A 22701-nucleotide genomic window follows, 5' to 3' on the forward strand; every position below is an offset into this window, starting at 1 on the left:
TCATTAGTCAGTTCGTTAATGATATATTGAACATTCATTAGATCTTGGAGATAGCTAAAATGTGTAATATCAACAGCTATGCACATTTGTCAGAGACGACACAACCGAGATCTACATTCAAAACTGAAGAACAATTCAATCCAATAGTTTGGTTGACAAGGCATAGATTATATTGCTTATGTCACGTTGGAAATCTCAAAAGACATTATAGTAAATTTTACTTGACAAAGCTAAGATCTAACCGAATGCATAATATTCAAAAAGATCAAAAGAAAATTTGTAATATGTCGCAAAAGATTCCAGTATTTTAGAGGGTGCACTTTATATTGCAAAGATATAAAAGAAAAGGTGAGGATAGAGATGGCCAATTGAAGATAAATTGTTAAAATTTGCTTACGATTAAAAGGTTCCAATTCGCCTTCAATAAACTGACTTGTATACTTTTTACTCCTACCTGAAACAATAAAATATAAAAATTGAATATTTACTTGTTATGTGAAATTTAACACTTGATTTTGAATATAAATGGCCTAGGAACCTGCATTTCTATTTATTTCAAATAAATTGAATAGAACCTCCTTTAAAAGTTTTTATCGTCTCTTGTCAGATATGCTTAGCAATGATGTCTTAAGTTATTTTGCAAGCAACTACTTCCCTTATTCACATTATAAGTCATTTATATAATATATCAAACCTTCACGCAAATACTACAAAAAATAATGTAATCATTTTTATATATTGATAAGGTTTTTCATAAAATAAAATTAATATTCGATGATTTTGTATGAATTGTACTTAGTACCGTCTAAAAATCTTGTTTCAATTTGCTCATGTTATATAATATACAAAGCACAATTGAAATCTCAATTCTTTATATAAAATAGTCAAAACTTAAAACTAAATTAAAATAAACCTCGGTTACTTTTCAACGTAATTCTCCAAAGACATTTAAATTGCATACAAAATTAAGTTGTTATATTGTTAGAAAGAAATTCAAAGATATCTTTGAGCTAAAGATATTTTTAAAGCTGAATATCTGAGGCAGCTCGGAAATGGGTCACAGCTCTAACGATGGTCCTTTTTTACACTATTTCGCATCCAAGCCGCACAAGTCGAGTTTGTTCAAAGCTGTCGCCATTATGAAAAATTTTCACCCTTCGGGAAATCAGTGGGAGATATTACGCGAAAATCGGTTGGATAGAAACGTTTTACATAATTAAGGTTAGGGAAATGATTAAAACATATCTTTTTTAGTTTTATCATACGATTCAATATAACTGTAAACTGAATATGTTTCTCAATTAATGTAATTTTATATTATGATGGATTAACTATAAAAAAATATATATGTCCTTTTTGGAGGTTACACCAAATTTCATACAATACGCTATCATAGTTTGGCCGTCAAAACATATCAGATATACTTACTTTCACATTTATAAAATTATTAGCTGAGCCTGTGACTAACAGTTAAACATTACTTTATTCGTGGGATGAATTAAAAAAAAAAAACATAACGTCCTTTCTCCCCACTCGAATTATTTCCACTCCGAATTTCATCTAATTCGGTATAGAGGTTTCAGCGTGCAAAGGTGAAAAAACAAAGTAACTCTCGCTTTTATAATATTAGTACAGATAGTACAGTAATATAGTATAGTACAAAATAGTGCGGATATAGTATTTTTAAATGTATTTCTCCTATTTGTGTGTGCTTTATGAGTTCTTGTTGTTGATGAAACAATTAAACTTTTATGGCTTTTTGTCTTAAATTGTATTTTTTATATAAAGGTTAATTATTAATAATTAAACCTTTATTAGTAAAACACGATTAACAGTACATTCAATCTATCCAGCTATTTGTTCACAACGCTATAGAGATTTCATTTGTGTACTAAGCATAATGAAGTGGCGTCTTAATGATTAATTAAAAGTCAAGTAATTATACATTTATAATACTTTATAATTATTCTAAATAGATGTTAATAATACATTATAATAGATCACAAGATGGCCAAATTGATCTATATTATTTTTAGGAAAGGTCAAATTTCGTATAAAATTCGCATATATATAAAATTAACTACATTTTCAGAATATTAATTTTTCTAACATTTGACCCATAAATACCGTGACATTTATAAAAATTATCATGATGATATATTTACATTAATTATAAACAAGTCATCTCATTATGTTTAGGTAACTTGATTAATTATTCTTTACAAAGTTGAGAAAAAAACAAAATTTCGTGTAAACTTATTGGTCTAGAACTGAAATGATAAAGAGTGATATATGTGTCTATTTCGGTTGCGGATTTACCAATAGGATAAGTAGGCTAGAGCCTAGGGCGGATTTAGAGGGGCGGCAAATTTAGTCAAATTTGTTATTATCTTACAGTTTAAAAAAAAAACTTATAATGATATGTATACACATTACGTCCGTAATCCGTATACTCGTCACTACATAGCGGGTTCGAAAAATAATCTAGTAACTGACAGAAATTCCACCTAGTTTATAATCATACTAATAACGGGAAAAAACCGATTTATGAGGACGATAGAACACAGATCATAAATGTTGCAAAAAAAAGTAAGGGGCGGCAAAAATTGAATAACCTACTAGCGGCAAATTTGTAAATCTGCCACTGGTCAATATACTTATAAATATCGATTAAAATAATCACGAAAAGTGTTATATAAATCATTCATCATATACTGCTGCGAAGCAATACATTGTATTCCTCAGTATTGCTTCTTAACTGTTTTATAACAGTTTAAAGGGTGAGTGCAGCTTGCCGGTAGAAAATGTGATGTTTAACTTCTACTTACAATATAATTACAACTAAAATATATCAAATATTTAATGAATCTAACCTTCTTTTAATACAAATACATTTAAAATAATCAATTTCAATTATAGCGAAGCAATTGAATTAATTCAAATTATTAAACTAACCATATTCGTAGATTAATTTCTGCATACGTTCATTTTGTTTTAAATCACCAAGTTTTATTCACTTACCTATATTTTTACCCAAAAATTAACATAGAACTATAAAATTTGTATACGTATTTACATCTGATTTAATTAATTTGATTTCAATACTTGCACGCAAGTTGTTAAATAACAATCTTTTGATTTGTGTATCATATGACAAAATCGATATCCCATCCGTGATGTGGATTATGTAAGATGAAAACTATTTAAAATATATCTAATTATTAATTTAAATTCAAGTGGCACATGAAAATTCATCGTATCTTAATATTTTTAGGATATAAATTTTAATGGTTCGTTCAAAATGCGTATCTTCGTTTATGGTTCCGTAGCGAGAGCAAAATCGAGTGATATACTATATAGGTACCCACATATTGTAAAATATTGATGAAATAATTTATAGTAATTGTTGTTTTTACAAAACTAAATTGTTTGGATTTTTATTGCCTGTTATTTATTTAATTCTATATTTAAATAAATGGGAAACAAATTATAGTTAGATAATATGTGTGAAATGCAGAACACTTTATTTATATAAATCTATATTAGGTACATAAATCTAGATGACTCCTAAGGAAATACATATGAAAGATACCCAGTAGAATGATTATATAAACTTGTAAATTTAATTATTAATGTTACATAATTTCAATTTTTTTTTATATATATTTGCTGTAACTTACTAATATTTGATTATTATAAATAAAATAGTACCAGGCTGAACATGCCGTGTACGCATGCTTAGGAATGTAATCTAGTTCAAAATTGTTCTGTTCTGTTTGTATTTTGTTTGTGTATCTATAAATAAATAAAATAAAATAAAAATAAAATAGGAAGTCATTTTTATTAAGTATTTTAGTCGTGGATTCCTATTCAACATGTTCTAAATACGCATTTGAGTGATTTTTAAATATTATTGATGTAAGGACGTATATCTATATAAAAATCGTGATTTATTAGTAATAGGACGTCGTGTCAAGGATAATTTGAAATGAAGATTCCGAACTCAATATGGAATTCAATTAATATTCTTAATTTAAATTTTAACACGATCAAATTAATAATAACAGACGAATCACAGAGTTTTCATTAACACATAAATGTTTAAAGTCGTCATTAATGATTTATATTATTAATAATAAAAAAAACAAATTAAATTGAATTCCTATGATTCTATGTTTATTGCAGTGTTAAAGGTAAACCTTTTAATTTTGGGGTCAATTATTAATAAAAAATCACTAATAACATACATGGCCTTATAAAAATATATCATTCATAAACAATACAAATAAATCTAGAGTCTTACATAGATGGGAATGCTGGTCAAAGGCCTCCTTTTACATGGAGGCTGTTTGAAGATTATTCCACCACGTTGCATAATTAAGGGCTTAAGGGTGCGGGTGAGGGCGCGATACATATGTGTTGTAAATGGAAATGAAACATATTTGATTTACTAAGTATATTTTTTTCTATAAAGTATGCAAAAAAGTGTCAAAATTTAAAAAGTGCATGTTAAAATTATTAAAAAAAAGGGAGAGGTTTTAATTAATTTAAATTGTTCTGTATATTATTTATCAAATGGCATAAAGCAATTACATTTAAGGATAATTGACATAGAGAAACCAAATGGCAAGAATTCAAATTGTTATTAAAATGCTGTATTAAAAAAAATAATAAAGTTAAGTTTAATAAATATGAAAACAATAGACAGCAAAAGAAAAAAGTCAGAGAGAGAAAGAGAGACAGGTCAGCTGGAGAAGGCATAACGCTTTCTCACATGTTTGTTTAATAATCGAGCAATAATATCGAAGTTCTCAGATAAAATCCTTGAAAAAATTATTAACAAATTAGACTCAAAAATAAATCACGTTTTAGCAATTTTTATTGTTGTATAGCAATGTTTTATACATTATATTAAATAAAGTATAATATGATAACGATTAAATTAAAATTAGAATGCGTTCCTATTTCCATTTTTAAGCGACTTCAAAAAAACATCTTTTATGAAGAGAAGTAAAGGTTCACTAAACATTTCTTTTGTTATGTTATTGTTTGGTATATCATGCTCCAGAAGTGGTCCCATATAAGTTTTATTGAAATAGGTTCAGCGCTTTTTGACAAAATTAACAAATAACCATTTGTTACATAAGGACTTTTAATTTATACTTTGAGAAAATAACACTAAAAAGAGTAAAATAAAATATTTTTTCTAAAAAATAACACCGTTTTCAAAGTGATAATCGGACGATTTTGAGTGAAAAACAAAATGTAGAAATATTTACATACGATCCGCCGATTTAAATATTACGTGTTTAAATCAAATTATCTTATTACTTTTTAGTTATCACGTTGAAGTCGGTGTTATTTTTAGATTTTTTTTTTATTAAATATGTGTCTACGATGTTCAACCAACGGGATATCAAAGTTATTGTAGAACTAATCGACGATGGAAATGTCAGCTGTACTCGTATAACTCGTTCCTTCGAGCTCATTCCAGAATATTTTTATTTCCTTTTTTGTAAACTGTAACCCACCATTCGTCCTTAAGAAGATCCTAATAACATTTTCAACATTTTAATTAATTTAAATAAAAGTCAAAATACGTTAGATTTTTTGCATCACTTTAAATGTGCAGTAAAATATATAAACGATGAACCTTTAATGTTTTTTTTTTTTAATTAACTGTAAATATTAAAAATGGCAACTTCAATAACTTACATACTTATCGTAAATTTACTTGTTTGAAAAATGACTAGCTGTCATTAATGTCAATGAACTTTTTATTAGTGAAGTAAGCGAGAAAATCTTATAACAACTTAACGTCAGATCTAAGTATAATTATTGTGAGGTGTACTATTTTTTTTATTTTAATCATGATTAAATATCAGATTGTAGAATTTAATTTAAAATATAATCTATTTATTGACTTTTTAAAAAAGTTTAAAAGATATCAACGCGTGAATTACTTTCAAGACGAATTCTCTTCTAGAGGACAATTCGGTAAAAGAGTGGGCTGTTGATTTATTAAAAAAAAAAAAAACAAATAAAGATATTCAACCGTTTTTATGTGTTTAAAAAGTCGCTTAGGTAATCTTACCGGCGTCCTTGCCAAGGTCTAAATGCAATGTCAAATAATTTTAGTAAAATAACCTTTTGATGATAGTTTGATATGAAACGAATTGAAATGTTGTTTAGTAACATTTTAAAGATTTTTATACTAATATGCAATAAAATGAACATTACAGGAAGGTCGTGTTGTTTAATCGATAATTGTATTAGCGTTACGTTAAAATTAGCTGCGGTTTTGTGTTTTTTTTTAATTCTTTACTCTTTTATGTAAATACCTTAGGTAGCTCGGGTTTTGTTTTTTTTTTTTTTATTTATGAGTCTCTAACAATGGATACAGATTAAAACCACATTCTTAAAATAAACAGTATCAGGGTTACACAAGTTATGTCCTCCTTCAATTATACTTGGTGGTAGAGCTTTGCGCAAGCCCGTGTGTCTAGGTACCACCCACTCATCATTTATTCTACCGCCAAACAACAGTACTCAGTATTGTTGTGTTCCGGTTTGAAGGGTGAGTGAGCCAGTGTAACTACAGGCACAAGGGACGTAACATCTTAATTCCCAAGGTTGGTAGCACATTGACGATGTAAGGAATAGTTAATATTTCTTACAGCGTCATTGTCTATGGGTGATGGTGACCACTTACCATCAGGTGGCCTATATGCTCGTCCGCCAACCTATACCATAAAAAAAGAAGACGACAGCATGCAAAATGTATTGGTATATATATGATTGATTACAGCACTGCTGAAACTGAAACTAACATTTATTTCAATTTTTGAATCGCCATTTCCATTGCAGCTTGTTTCAATTCTATATGTGACATATAAATTGTCACCGTAAAATTGCGAGGCGATTATGGTTAATAATAAATCTAGACAGATAGCTCGTCGCCCTCAGACGTGGGCGAAGCTGCGGGCGGTATATAGTTTACAATAAAATTACTATAGTATGTAATTTAGATGATTTGTTATCTTTTAGGCCAGTTAGTGCGTTTATAAGGTAACTTCAATTTACCAATATATTTACAAAATATTCGGTCCTTCTTCTATTGTAAAAAGCAACTGGTATTTGTCACTAAAAATGTTTAAGCTATATTAAAAAAATCGTTAATAGACAAAAGTAATGTATTGTATGTATTTTTAATTAGTAGCTCTAATTTTAGGCCGAATAATGTTATACATGTAGATAAAGTAGTATTACATTATTCAATCTTAAATTAAAGTGTATGGATGTCCATAAGTATTTGACGCGAAGATTTTTGACCAAAAAGTACAAAATCAAGCGCAAAGATAACAAACATGGCGTGGAATAAGAATTCGTTGAGTATCCTGAAGGAATAATGCAAAAAAAAGAAGTTAATGCGAAATAATAGAAAACGTATGAAAATACATATAATATATAAAATACAATACATTTTTTGGCAGTTTCGAAGCAATTCCAAATTTAATTTAATCTTACTTAGTTAAATAAAGTGAATTCTGATTTACATATCTTATTTTTATATTAAGTTCTTTAAAAAAAATTAAAATATCCGCATTTTAAAAGTCGACGTACATTTTGTTGGGCTTCGTGCAAGTCCGTTCGATTCGGTTTCAATTTAAAGTTTGAGGCACAAGGGATATAGGTAACATCTTTGTTCCCAAGGTAGCGTATTGGCTATGTAAGGAATCGTTAATAAATCATACAGCTTTTGTCTACAAGCGGTGATGTCCACCTACCATCGGGCTTATTAGCACGACCACCTACATATACAATAAAAAATATATAAAAAAATTGTTCCAAATTAATATAATTTACCGTACGAGAAAATGAATTTGATTATTTAAGAAAAAAAAATAGTTTAGGAATCTATTTGTCATATATTTTTTTAAGAATTAGGTAGGTAATAGGCTATATGTAAACGAAAAATATTTACTTTTGACGTAAATTATGATCAGATTTAATTATATGTTGAATATTGGGACTTTCAATAAAAGAATATGATATATATTAAAATACAATTAAATCAACGTTTCACAATAAGAAAAATACATTCCTATATTCATGTTTCAAGGATACAAACAAACCTTGCTATTAAAAGGTCAAATATAGTAACATTAAGTAAATAAAATACGCAAAACAGGAACAATTACACTCACTTAGCAAGTTTGATGTGGTAATATAGTGATAGCTCTCAAGTTTACTTCATACTTGCTTGCGATGTTTTCATAAGTTCAAAATTTGTCTACAAATATTGAATCAGTATTCATTAAAGTGAATATCGTGTAAAGAATACGCAATTGAACTAACACTGCCATTCGCACAATTGGCACACGATTTGTTATGCTCGACAAATATTTGTCGTATATTTGGTACATTCCTGATAATTCTTATGAGATTTGCGGTTCGCACAGCTATAAAATATTCATAAGACAAAGCAAATATTGTTTTAAATAATTAGGTAATTTGGTTTCAAATCTTTGCTTAGTACGTTCGTTAAGTTCACTTACATCAATCAAGTTTTTCGACTGTTGATATAATTATTGAAAGTATTATTTCAGCATATGATATTGAGAATTTTGAAAGAGATAGATGGAGGATAGGTAAGAGCAAGAGTTTGAAAGTTGTTACTACCTTCGGAATAGATAGAGTCTACTTGTTCACTCTCGACGCTTTGCAAGTTGTCATCTTCTCCATAATCCTGGACCGTTATGTCTGGTAGTTCGAAATTTTCAGAGAAATCTGAATCTTCTGCAATTGCTGAATCGTCTGGCATTTCTGTATCGTCTACTATATCAGCGTCTTCTGGCATATCCCCATCATCTGGCCTATCTGAATCTTCTATCATATGGGGATGGATATGTTTTAAGCTGCGATTTGTTGAATCTCTTACTGTTCTCTCTTCAGTCTTTTTTCCCGGTAGAATATCAAATATGGAAGGTGCTCTAACATTAGTACTCGCTAGTCCCAATTTCTTCTGAATAAAAGCCTCCAATATTTGCTTAGTGATAACATTCTGCCTCGCCAGCTCGTGGAAGTCTGCGGAGAAAGGAGAATAACAGATAAAAATGACTGCGCGTAAACCAATCAAAGACAGCGTCCGGAGGTTAAATTTTAAAACGAGTTTGACGTCATTTTTATCTGCTTCCCCATTTCCTCCCAATGTATTCAAGGGGGCTTGGCTTTTAATAAAAATAAAAGGATAATTAATTCGTATATTAAAATTCGTTAAATTTCACCTCCGTACAGATATTAAATACCATATGAACCGGACATAGTTACGTGTGTTTCATTGATGCCCTTAAAATATTTGTAAACTCTATCATAAATCTTGCTCTGTCATTTGTTGTACTGCTCTGAGGCTTTGAAGCCACAATGGCATTGTTAAGACTGCATAACAAGAACAATAGCGGTTTATCTGATTGCTTGTTATACCATATTGAATGTATGGACGCTAATATTTAAGCAGTCATAGATTTGTAAGGAAGTGTAAAGTACAAGTTAGTTTAACACATCACATTGTCTAAAACCATTCGCCCTTAACAGGACAAAAAAATATTGAGGTTAAGTTTTCAATTTATCTGATTAATTGTAAAAAATACATATATTTTATTTATTATTTCTAAAAATTAATAAATAATAGAAATTAAATATATTGTAGATATATTATCTACGGTTTTGTATGATTAAAAAGATAAACATTTTTTTTAATATTCATTATTTCAACAGACACAGATTATACATAAATAAATGAAATGTTACTTCATAATACAAAAGCATTCTATCGCAATCCTTTAATAATTTATGATCTAGACATGGTAGCAGCTATTAATATGTCGGTAAACCTAATTTATAGCAATTGTCCAGGTAACGATACCATAAGAATTTGACCATCACATAAACTGTTATATCTTTTGAATGGCAACATAAAACGACTTTACCATTTAAGATTTCTATATAATTATTAAAATCGATACGACAAATAGTTTTTTAAAAAATGTTCATCATCATTTCAAGAGACCTGTATATATAAGCTAATTATTTACATTTATATGTATCAGCCTTTAAATAATATCCGTGGGCTCTTTGGTTCTCAGCAGAATTGGCATTCCGAAACGATGAAAGATTAACGGCAACTAAAGTTTAGTAAAATTTAAATTAATAATCACTTCTATTATCATAGATAACATAAGATAAGATTTAATTTGACAATCGTTTTGTTATTATGGTTTAAATATTTTACTACCATATAGGCCGCCATCTTTATTATGAATCTGTGCAAAAAGTTGCATATCATCCCCATTCTCTAATTTAAAACGATTCAACTGTCAAACAACATATAGCCATCTGTCAAAGCTTATACCTACTTGTGTCGTCAAAAAATCCATGGAAAGATCCACATTATGTTTTTATCAATTAGTTAAGTACAACATTTATATTAGAAAAATACGCTAAATTACCGATAAGATGCAGTATATTCTTTATCACAAATGTATATTGTAATCACCAAAAAATAATTGACTAATAGTAAATGACATTAAATTTTAACTCATTACCAATTTTATTCTTAATTTGACTGATATTGTAATTAAATACAATAATAATGTGCATAAACAATTCAATTCCGACATATTTACGTTTAGTCTATTGTTATTTATTTTTTAATATTGCAACACTGTCATCGAACGCAAATTTTTGTAAGCCTTATTTTAAGAAACAATAATAAATAAAGTTACTCAACTCGATTCGTTTTGGAAGAAGATGCAATCGTAATAAGAGATATGCAGATAATTTCGCATGTTTTTTTTACTTTTACACTTTATTGATTACCTAAAATGGTTTCTGGTTTATGGTGGGGTAGGGCAACCATTTTACGTACCATACGTAACAGGAATTGAAAAATTTCGGACGATTTTTTATATATTTTTTGTATTCATTTGTTGTTTTCATTTATTTTTTATCAATACAAAACCATCGAGTATAAGAAAAAAACAGACCCATAATTATTTCTTAAAAAAGCCTTCCGTAAAATATTTATGTCATGCATGATTTAATTAACTTAATTTATTTATTATTCATTTAAACAATATATTCATTAAGTTTCTTGTTAATGATATTACGTAAATAACATTTTAATAAGTGAGAATGGATATGACATTTTTATAAACATGTTCAAAAGCTGAATAGTTTGTTTGGTTGAACATGCTATTATCAGAAACTTTGAATTTGATGTACAAAAAAAATATATATCGCGTTAGATAGTCCGACTATTGAGGAAATTATAGGCTATAAAAACTACGATCATGAGAAACAAAGAACCATAATTAGTAGATGTCTTGAGTATTCATACACCGTAAAAAAGCGGTGTATGCATATGTTTGTGTGTTTATGTATGTATGTTTATATGTATATGTATCGATGAAAAGAGAACCCTAAATGTAATGCTTCGTAAATTATAATAATGTTCAACCATTTCTCACGTCAGAAAAATAAACACAACAATCTTTAGCGCGTTGTATCGACAGATATGCTTACAACACTCATTAATTTGAAAGCATATTTGCGAATGATCTTGATATATTATTTAAATATGTATTATTTTACATTTTGTAAACGAATCACTCTTGATTATTAAAATAAACCAATTAAATATTTAATTTGCATGGAATAAACTACTCATAACATATTTATATTCTTGAATTCTTAACATATATTTTTAGATATATTACAGTAATAATAATATTTATACTTTTCATAACAGATAAAAAATAAGACACTTAATAAATCATTGGTATAAAAGGTCAAGTCATGTACTGAGTTGCACAGACACATTTGACGATTGTACAGTCAGAGTAAGAAAACCTTCGTCAGTTTTCAAATTAATTCCTTAATCAAGTTTTAAACTCTTAGTAACTTTTGAATCTGAACAGCAAATCATTGCGACGCAATATGTCATTCTCAATCAGTAAAGCAGATTATCAGTCATACTGAGCACAGGAAAATAGATCTTAAGGTGACGAACCTTCTTTTACCCCGACTGTACTTTGAGGTTAAAATTATTCGAGAATATTATAAAAGACATTCAAGACTACGTCTTTTTTTATGGAATAGCTTGGTGGACGAGCATATGAGCCACCTGGTGGTCAGTTGCACCATCACCCATAGACATTGACGCTGTAAGAAATATTAACTATTCTTACATCGTCAATGCGCCACCAACCTTTTGAACTAAGATGCTTTGTCCCTTGTGCCTGTAGTTATACCTACTGGGATTCAAACCGGAACATAACAATACTGCGTACCGTTGTTTAGCGGTAGAATATCTGATGAATGGGTGGTACCTACCCAGGCGGGCTTGCACAAAGGCCTACCACCAAGTAAAGTTTTCCAAGTTTTCAAAGAATAATTACACATTTAATACATACATACTATATAATACACATGTTCCTAACAAACGTTAAGCTATGCTATGCGTCGACCAGCGATTTTCTCATCGCATCGCAGTCTATGTACCGTTCATTATTGGGGCTTAAATACACTTAACGTCAAGTAATTTCAACAATCAGAAAAATAATTAACTCGTAAATTATTTAAAATATGGCGCATAAATATACCATGTAAATGGTTTTTCATACACGACTCTCCATATAAGTCCATCAATTTAATTTTTCTTTATCACTCTAGTTGTTATTTAAGATCATCTCCAGCGTAATATGAAATTCCAATTATATATGGTAAACATTTTATGTTAATCCTGATTGCTCAAAAGTAATCCTTTTTCATTCGAAATGCATCGTTTTTTATTCAAAATATAAGATGAGGATCTTCACTGCACGACCTACGCACGTATTAAACTGTCTAATTTACAACATACTCATAAAAATGGCATCACACCTGTATGTGATCAATTGAAGACGTCGCGACCGTAAAATATATATTTTTGTGTTAATACGGAAATCTGTTATCCTCCATGATATTATTTAAAATTACTGAATCATACTAACAAATTATCTTTAAATACGTAACGATAGCTACTTGTATTTACCGTGACTTAACTTTACTAAACATTAAATATAATTCGTTTAATAGGAATTTTATGACATTAATATTAGGATGAAGACTATAAAGTTAATCAAGAAGGTCGTAGTTTATTTAACTTCTTTGATTCTTTTGTCGATTTCGTTCACACGGCTGTTCCAGAGAGAAAGAGTAACTATATAAATTCACAGGAGATATTATACACTATTCCGTGCGGGAAACGAATGCATCTTTTAATTCTCTACTCTCATAGTCCGATATGACGTCATTTATGATCTGAGTTTAACGCTGTCAAATTTGGAAGTCCGGGCTGATATTGAAAACTGCTTTAAAGTGACGTCCATTTTATTTGGAATAATGTTTCGAAATTCCAACTTGAAATTGGATTTTCGGATACGACAAATAAGTATAATATAACTTATAATTGAAATTACTTTTTAAAATAAATATATTTGTGTTCTTTTCTAATATTGCTGCTTTGAATGATATTCTGTAATTAGATCATGTTAATTAAAATTTCGGGAAGCATAGACAGCTCGAATCATTCGTAATCAAACTATAGTTTATTTTTGAAAAAAATATATTTATTAAAACTACAGTGGGAAGTAAACGTAAATTAAGATACTATAAATAAATTGTACATTGACTAAAAATAAAAATATTTATTTCATATGTAATAAATATATTTTGTACAAGCTCGTGATTAATAAATAATTGACTGGTAATTTAACTACGCAAATAAGAATAAAGTCTGAAAGCGAAGTTGTTTAATTAAAAAGAATACATTCCTATTTTTGTTTTCCATTGCCAAAAAAGAGTGAAATTAAACTTTGCTAACGGCAGAAAAGTCAATTACTTCCTTCCTTTTAAACTTTGAAATTAAACCCCTGTTTAAAAACATACCTCTAGGTATCTTTTTATTTTGTTGATATCTGTTTAAATCTTTTGTAAGAAATATATATTATATTGTTTATGGTAATAATACAAATTATTTTGATCATGAAAAATCCGATGCTTTTGGCGTTTTAATTCATTAAAAAAATCTACAATACATGACTACAAAAATATTTTTTATGCCGACATTTTGTTTTTAACATCGAAGTGAATTTTGATATTTATTTCAAAAAGTGATTAATATGAATTTTGAAACAATGACATTTAATTATAAATAAAAAAAAACTATAAATCAAGTTATTTCTGTAGTCAATGAAAGTACGCAGATACATAAGTTAATATTGATAGCGCCTATCATTATCGCAAAGCAAAATCTCTAAGCTGAGTAGGTTAATCAATGTTAGTATAATATTAATTAAAAATAATATTTTTTTTTGTATTTGGAACACTGGAATCAGAATTGCAATAGAAAACAATCAATATTTTGAAATTAGAAAACTATTTGTTACGAACGGCACATTAATCATACTGCTTTATCAATCTGGTGTCCTTTATCCGAAGGTTGTCTGTAAGAGATCGCTCTCTCAGTGATAAGAACGCCTTCTGTACATTGCATTCATTTCATTCATATAATATAAAAAAAGAATAAAGTATATGAATGTCTTTTTTGAAACAAATAAGCTAAAACTCGGGGTATAATGAGTGTTAAATCCACTATTTATGTGTACATTAGCGGACGAGCATATGAGCCACCTGATGTTATAACCATTCGTCACCAACACCAAGTATAAGAGGTTATGATTTTTGTATTGTCATCATGTTTGTTATTACTTGTAAATTACATACAACATTCAAAAGCAGGTTAATTTCCTAGATTTGTACATCTACTAATTTTGTTAGTTATATATATTATTTAACACACACAAAAAACTAATATGAATCCTTTTACTTAAAAGTGGACTTAATTAATTTAATACAATGCTTGAGTGTCTTTGGACCGTTTAAAATTTGTATGTAGTTATTCTTTAGACTCAGCTGCGATGTATACATAATAATTAGAAACATCAATTGAACGAAATAAAATTGAATGAATGAATACATGAATGAGAATAATCGATGCTATCATTACAAGTTGAGTGTTTACGATCACAATCATCGCGTTCACGACGATCATTACCTACAAAGGCCTTACAAAAACAAAGAAAGGAATAACTTTGGACCGTATTTATATAATTATAGAGTTTAATTTTAAGTGTAAAATATTCAAAAATTAATTTAACATATCGTCTATTGTTCAATAAAGCTTCGAATGCACAAAGTAGGTCAAGTTCAATCGTTAAAGCGAAATGAAATTATTTCAACGAATACTATTCGATAATCTACAGGAGCTATCTATCTATTTATTTCTATCTTATCTTATCTTGATTGAATGTTAATGATATTATTTATATATGTATGTGTACAATTTATGTAACTAAGATAGTCTACTTTTTACAAATTCATTTGCATGCAGATCATTACGTATCATAATTTATTCTTAAACAATATCTATGTTATTTGTATTTTAATATTTCACTCGAAATTCGACTTAATTCGTTACACAATATGAAAAACAATTTGAAATTTTAAAGTGTTTCATTTTAAGGATGTTCTCGATAATAATTCCGGTTGTAAATAAAATGAAATGAAATCTCAACAAGATTTTTACTTAGTTGTGCAAGCCCGTCTGGGTTAGTAAGTCACCGGTGTAAGTACAGGCACGAGAGGCATAACATCTTAATTCCCAAGGTTGGTAGCGCTGTAAAGAATTGTTAATATTTCTTACAGCGCTAACGTATTTTGGCAGTAGTAACTATTTACCATCAGCTGTAAATGCTGTAACTTCAAACTTATTAAAAATATATATATCAAATAGATATAAATTTATGTCATTGTAAATTGATAATAACTTTCTTTGGCTCATCATAATACAATCTAATATCTGTTTATAATCCGTTAGTGGCGGTTTATAAGTTAGATTTAAAAAATATATATTTGTGAATCTATCTTATTTGATTTGGAATCTATAATTCCTTTATTTGTATCAACTATACCTACACTTTACTTCATCTTGCAGAGCGGCTTTAGATAAGAAAGACCAATAACAGAGTATTAATTTAATTAGAAATTTCAATGCAACGACATAATACAAATACAATATAAAGGCAAAAAGGCAAGTATGTGGCGAAAGGAAAAAAAACACAAATAATAAAAAAAAAAACAAATGTCATTACTCAACTAACTCAACTACACATCGTTATCTATGATTATGCAACGAGAGGCGTAACATTACCGAACTTGAACTTAAGCCTTTCCAACAGCATCTTGCAAAACACAATCAGCATAATATGCATTCGAGTTTTAACCACTGATTGGGTTTACATTAAAATCGCACTAACCGATCACGCAGAGGAATGCAATAAAATAATATGACGCAACTTCATCAAATTTCCTATATTAATCACACATGTTTCGCTTTTTCACGAATAACGTTAGCCTTTATTCCTAACATCAAAATCAAATATACTTTATTCAAGTAGCCCTTTACAAGCACTTTTGAATCGTCATTTAAAAAGTATATTAAGTGAAGCTACCGTGGGTTCCAATAGTACATTCTACCGAGAAGAACCCGTCAGAAACATTCAAGTCAGTAAATACAATTATATATGTATTTCATATATCCTGGCTGGAAGTCAAAAAGAATCTGTATTGAATAATATTCCTTGTTTACCAATGTATTTTTTACAAATTATTTGAATTTATGAAACGGCAAAGTTCATCATTATTAATTATAGGACTAATAAAAAACTAGCTAAACGAATTTGATTTAAAAGAAATGCTATACATTTTATTCCTTGAACTACGTTTTCATCATCATCATCATCATCATTTCAAGTTATAACAATAATATCGTAATAGATCTTTATTTACAATATAATACATATAAAAATTTATTACTAAAGTTCTATCAACCTAACATATACAAACAATGCAATTCCTATTAGATAGTCTTCAAATACTGAGTCTTAATGTTTCGTGAAATATATCACGCCTATCGCTTGCTATACTTTGACCTACAACGTTGATACCGACAATGGGCATTGTCACCAAATCTGCAACGATCTTTACCTTGACCCACATCTATTGCACAACTTGTAAGGACTAATCGTATCCTAATTTCATCTCGTGCACCTCGTTTTGTTGTCAATAATAAAAATGAAATATACAAATAAGAATAAGACTGCCATGAAATAATTTTATCAAGGCATTCGATATTTGAAATCGATTTTTTATCGATGTTTCAATTAATTAGCTGTATAATGTAATACATCATTAAAGAAAACAAAATGCGACATATATGTCTTATTTAAATTAAGAATACTAATTAATTTACGAATTAATTCAAGGCAATCTAGGTCTTTTGGTGATATATGAAATTCGATGATTTCAAATCTATTCGAATACTTATCGTTTAATATCGATATTTTATTCATATACCGCTTTTGTTCCGTATAATTAAATGTAATATTTATGGTGATATGTGAAAATCTATATTAAAAAATATAAAGCATTTATGTTTAACATAATTATATCGATAAAAAAAATGTATATTTGTCGTGAATCGAGATAAATCTTGTTCCAAATTAAATGTCAATGATAAATGACGAATAACATATTGACATTATAGATTATAAATATTATTATTATATGAATTTGGACCGACGATTGTTGTCGCATCATTTAAATTGGATGAGGCAAACCAGTAACCTTATACTCTAATGAAGTGTCAAAAATGAAGACTGACCCCGCTTTATATTTTGATATTAATTGTGATTATTTAAACAATACTATGTTATTTTTCATTAGACGTAATCATAGTGATTATAATCTTCATCAGTTGTATAGTAATTGAGGTTTCTCTTTATGGGACGATTCACAAACGCAAGGTATAGGAGTACAGTCGGCTGAGAACCTTGCTTGATATGTGCGTTCCAAGCAAATATGGACTTTAAACATTCTGTAGACGCTTTAATTTCCTTTGCTATTATAAAATTGCGGTGCGTTTGATGTGTATCGTACCTTAAATTGATTCAGTCAACTAATGTTATTACGGTTTTAATTTAACGAATCATAGAGAATCGTTACTATTTTCTCATTCCATTCGCTTTCGAATTTATCGATTCAGCGAAACCTTTCATTCGATTCGTTCGAGTTTGTTAATTGTTAACAGATAATTAATTTATATTATTTTGTTTCCGAACAAATAAGTATTTTGTTATAAGTCATGGTAATGATAATAGTTAAGGTAAATGCAAATGTTTTCTTTTTGTGCTTTATCTGTGTATTAAATATAGGTATTTCCTATTATTTAACATTCATCACATTTATATAAGCATTATAAAATATTAAGTGCTTTAAAAATGGTAACATTTTATTACCGGAACTTGCAAGATACATTGTTTTAAAATAACAATTCAACAATGCGATCACATTTCAGCGTATATTACGTTAGATTTAATAAGAAATACAAAGCATTATTGCGATATAATAATATCTTACGAAAATATGAAATTAAAAATGCTGAATATATATTTCTCATGCTACATAAGAAATAAGGAGTAATTCGAAAAAAAAAAAATTGATTTTATTTTTAAACATGTAGGCTGGCAGACTTGCTTGTCTGCCTACATGAAGGGCTATATGACAAGTGGTCATCACCATCCATAGACCATCTCTTAAATCGGTATTGCGTCACCATTCGGAAATGAGATGTTATCTCCCATGTGCCTGGTAACTCAACCTTCCATTACGAAGCATTGCTGTTTGGTAGAATATATTATGAGTGGGTGGTACGAAGGTGCTCTTGCATAAGCGACAACCCTACTTACGCCATCAACAGTGCCCCTATTGTAAAATCAGATGGCCCAACGCACGATTTTGATGCGAAGTATCCGCAAATGTTCTCAATATGGGCATGTTATTCTATTAGATACTTACGGCCAATGTTATCTTGGGAATCCATCGTTCATACATTCATACTACACAAAACATCAATCTAATAGGTTGGGGAAAAAGTTTCTTCGTATTTTATATGAAAATTCAAAAAGTTTTTTTTATAGTTTATTTACATTTGACTAAAGTATGTAGGTGCCATTTTGTTCCATAACTTTTTGCCATCTTGTTGGTAGTGACATGATCCCATTGCTGTAAAAAATTTGGGGCTTATGATCGAAAAACTGCGACAAGTGGTTTTGGCAGTCCTCTCGTTATGTTAACCTGACACTGCCTAAGGAATTCTGCAGAGACCGAAACAGATGAAAATCTGAAGGTGCAAGGTCAGGACTATACGGCGGATGCATTAATACCTCCCAGCCAAACTCTCGTAATTTTTGTTGAGTGGCTAAAGATGTGTGAGGTCTAGCGTTGTCATGGTGAAAAACCACACCCCTTCTGTTGATCAATTCTGGCCGCTTTCTCTCAATTTCTTGCTTCAATCTCATCAATTGTTCGCAACACAGTTCTGAATCGATGGTCCTGCCGGGCGGTAACAGCTCATAATGAATGATGAGCCCTTCCAATCCCACCATACACACAGCATTACCTTGTTGCGAGTTAATCCGGGTTTTGCCACAGTCTGTGAAGCTTGACCGGCCTTTGACCACGATCTTTTTCGCACGTTCTTGTCGTATGTGATCCACTTTTCATCACCAGTTATCAGCTTCTTCAAAAATGGTTCGGTTTCATTACGTCGTAATAAAGAATCACAAATGAGTACACGGTTCATTAGGTTTCTTTCAGTGAGTTCATGAGGCACCCATATATCGAGCTTTTTTGTGTACTCAGCTTTATTCAAATGAGTCAAAACCGTTTTGTGGTCAATTGCCAGTTCTTCAGCTACATCGTAACTACTAATATGCCGATCTTGCTCCACTTTTTCAAAAATGGCATCAATTTTGTCCGTAACAGGGCGACCAGAGCGAGATGCATCTTTGATATCAAAATTTCCTGCTTGAAAACGCTTAAACCAAACTTGCGCTACTCTTACAGATACTGCATTAGGTCCATAAACATCACAAATTTTTTTCGCGGCTTGAGTTCCATTTTTACCTTTTTTATAGTAAAATTTTAAAATGTATCGAATTTCTTCTTTAGATTCACTCATTTAAACAACAACAAAAACAAATGAAAATCACAAAAATTCTTAATTTGAATTTGGAAGTGCCTTCTTTAAAATTAAAACTTTTTAATGATACCAAAACCAGCCAGATACAAATGGTATAGCCAAAGAGATTTTATTACAAGTTCATACATACTATATGCGAAAAGACTTTTTCGCCAACCTAATATACTAATACTAATATTATAAATGTGAAAATAACTCTGTTCGTCTGTGTGTCGCTCTTTCACGACCAAACCAATTAACCGAATTTGATGTGTTGTGAAGCAAGCTTGAGTTCAAGCTAAAGGAAGGACATAGGCTACTTTTTTGCCTGACACATGACAACCGCGAGCGAAGCCGCAGGCGATAACTAGTCTCAGATTAATGTGCTTAATTTGTCTTTATAATTCATCTCGTGCTCAGCGGTGAAGGAAAACATCGTGAGGAAACCTGCATGTGACAAATTTCATAGAAATTCTACCACATATGTTTTATTTTGTGATTATTTTGTGCTTCACCCGTACTCGTACTCAAACTTTGTAATTGAGAAATAATAGATTATTATTATAAGAAGTTAGATGTTATTTACAATAAACCCTTTGAGGTTTTAAGTGTTTGTCATCATGTTGTATATTTGTAGAGTGTTTGAAATCTCATTGAATGGTTTGAATATATTATTACAAATTTCAAGCACCATACTCACCAATTATGTCAACTGTTCTTAAAGTAATGTTTTGTTTGTTTGTACCATACTTATCATAGCCAATTTCCTCATTGATATTGAAGATATTTATGAGTTCAAAACCTCTGTCAGGCGAGTAAGCAAGATATTAGGATTTGCTGTCGAGATTTTATTGTGGCATCTCGAAGTCTGAATATTGTTCTACGTACAAGATCGTTTATTGAAACGTATATAAATCTGTCGGTCCTGCGTTTCAGCTTATTCTGGTCGTATCGTATTTCCCGACCCATCGGATTACAAGAGTGAAGGAATAAAGCCTTTTTTTTTGCATATTTTCTGTATATAAACAGTGACGCATTTATGGGCGACTTTCTGTTCTTTCGTTGAGTTCACATTACGTACTGTCCGTTTAAAGTAAATAGTATTGTAGTGTATATTACATTACATGACATGTACCCTGTTCATCCCCATGCATGTAGTTCTGAAATTTCCGTGTTATGGTTATGTTGTCCAACAAGAAAGTCTATTGGTCAGATCACCGCTAGATAATTAAAAACTGTTTTTTTTTTTTTAAATTAACTAAAGATTATAATTGGTGGCTAAATTATGACATGTGTCACCATTTCCATCCAGCCGCATTGGATCGTATATGCGATAGCGTGGTGGAATTTGCTCCGAATTTTCTTTCTCAAAGGGAGAGAAGGGACTTTATTGTTTTATAATATGTGATAAACTTAAAATAATTAGTATGTAAATAAAAATAAATTTTATAATTATTCAGAATTTCCTTTGAGTCTTGAAAGAAATTAGATATCCATCGACAATTCTCAAAATACGTGTAGCGTGTACATTACTTATTTATAATACAGTATCTAGACTATAAAATTTATACAGACGAATTCGGTACAAATAAAAGTGTATCGTTGACCTAGTAGCTACAGCTAGTTAATTATTTAAGTCCCAGTTTAGAATAAAATATTTAACATTACTGTCAATAAATGTTTAATAGCGGAAAACGTTAAAATGTGTATTCTAAGCATAGGGTGGGTATGCGTTAAGATGTGATAAACAAATATTGGACAACATCACATACATTGGGATCACAGTACACTCTGATTCCAATGCAAGTAGCTGAAACACTTGTTTTGAGAAAAATCAGAAGTAACGACGGTGCAACAAACATCCTAACCAAAGACAACATAGATAACTGATGAACTTTTTCTACATCGTATCAGCCGGGAACCGAATCCGAGACCTCGGAGTGGCGTACCCATGAAAACCGATGTACACATTACTTAACCACAGAGTCTTCAAATGACTTAAAGACATAGAAGACCTAATATAGAGAAGATTGTGAACTTGTGTCAGAATATACAGTGCTATATTCGCGAGGATAGCCACCGAAATCAAAATTAAATTAATAGTTTCTCCTTAATTTTTAGCTACAATAAAAAAAACAACAACAACAACAGCCTGTAAATTCCCACTGCTGGGCCTCCTCTCCCTTTAAGGAGAAGGTTTGGAACATATTCCACCACGCTGTTCCAATGCGGGTTGGTGAAATACACATGTGGCAGAATTTCTATGAAATTTGTTTTCTCACGATGTTTTCCTTCACCGCTGAGCAAGAGATGAATTATAAAGACAAATTAAGCACATGAATCAGCGGTGCTTGCCTGGATTTGAACCCGCAATCATCGGTTAAGATGCACGCGTTATAACCACTTGGCCATCTAGAATATATACTAGAATATATACATATAATTGAAATCATTTATTTATTTAGAACTCGCGCAAGTTATTATCGAAATTGTTATAATAACAGCTTAGTTGTTTGTCC

The 22701-nt window shown here is 29.9% G+C and overlaps 1 protein-coding gene across 2 annotated transcripts in view; it reads right to left on the minus strand.

The window, feature by feature from the left end:
- LOC124536462 (C-type lectin 37Db) overlaps positions 1-22701 on the minus strand; it is a 101432-nt gene that overhangs the window by 38921 nt on the left and 39810 nt on the right. Inside the window, exons 2-3 of one of the 2 annotated variants that reach the window (XM_047113014.1) lie at positions 8683-9087; positions 398-454 (exon numbers count right to left, since the gene is read on the minus strand). In XM_047113014.1, coding sequence (XP_046968970.1) covers positions 398-454; positions 8683-9087 — 462 coding nt within the window. The remainder of the gene's footprint in view (positions 1-397; positions 455-8682; positions 9088-22701) is intronic. The other variant, XM_047113012.1, reaches the window with a different exon arrangement.

Source organism: Vanessa cardui, chromosome 16 (assembly GCF_905220365.1).
Source record: "Vanessa cardui chromosome 16, ilVanCard2.1, whole genome shotgun sequence".
Classification (NCBI taxonomy): Eukaryota; Metazoa; Arthropoda; class Insecta; order Lepidoptera; family Nymphalidae; genus Vanessa; species Vanessa cardui.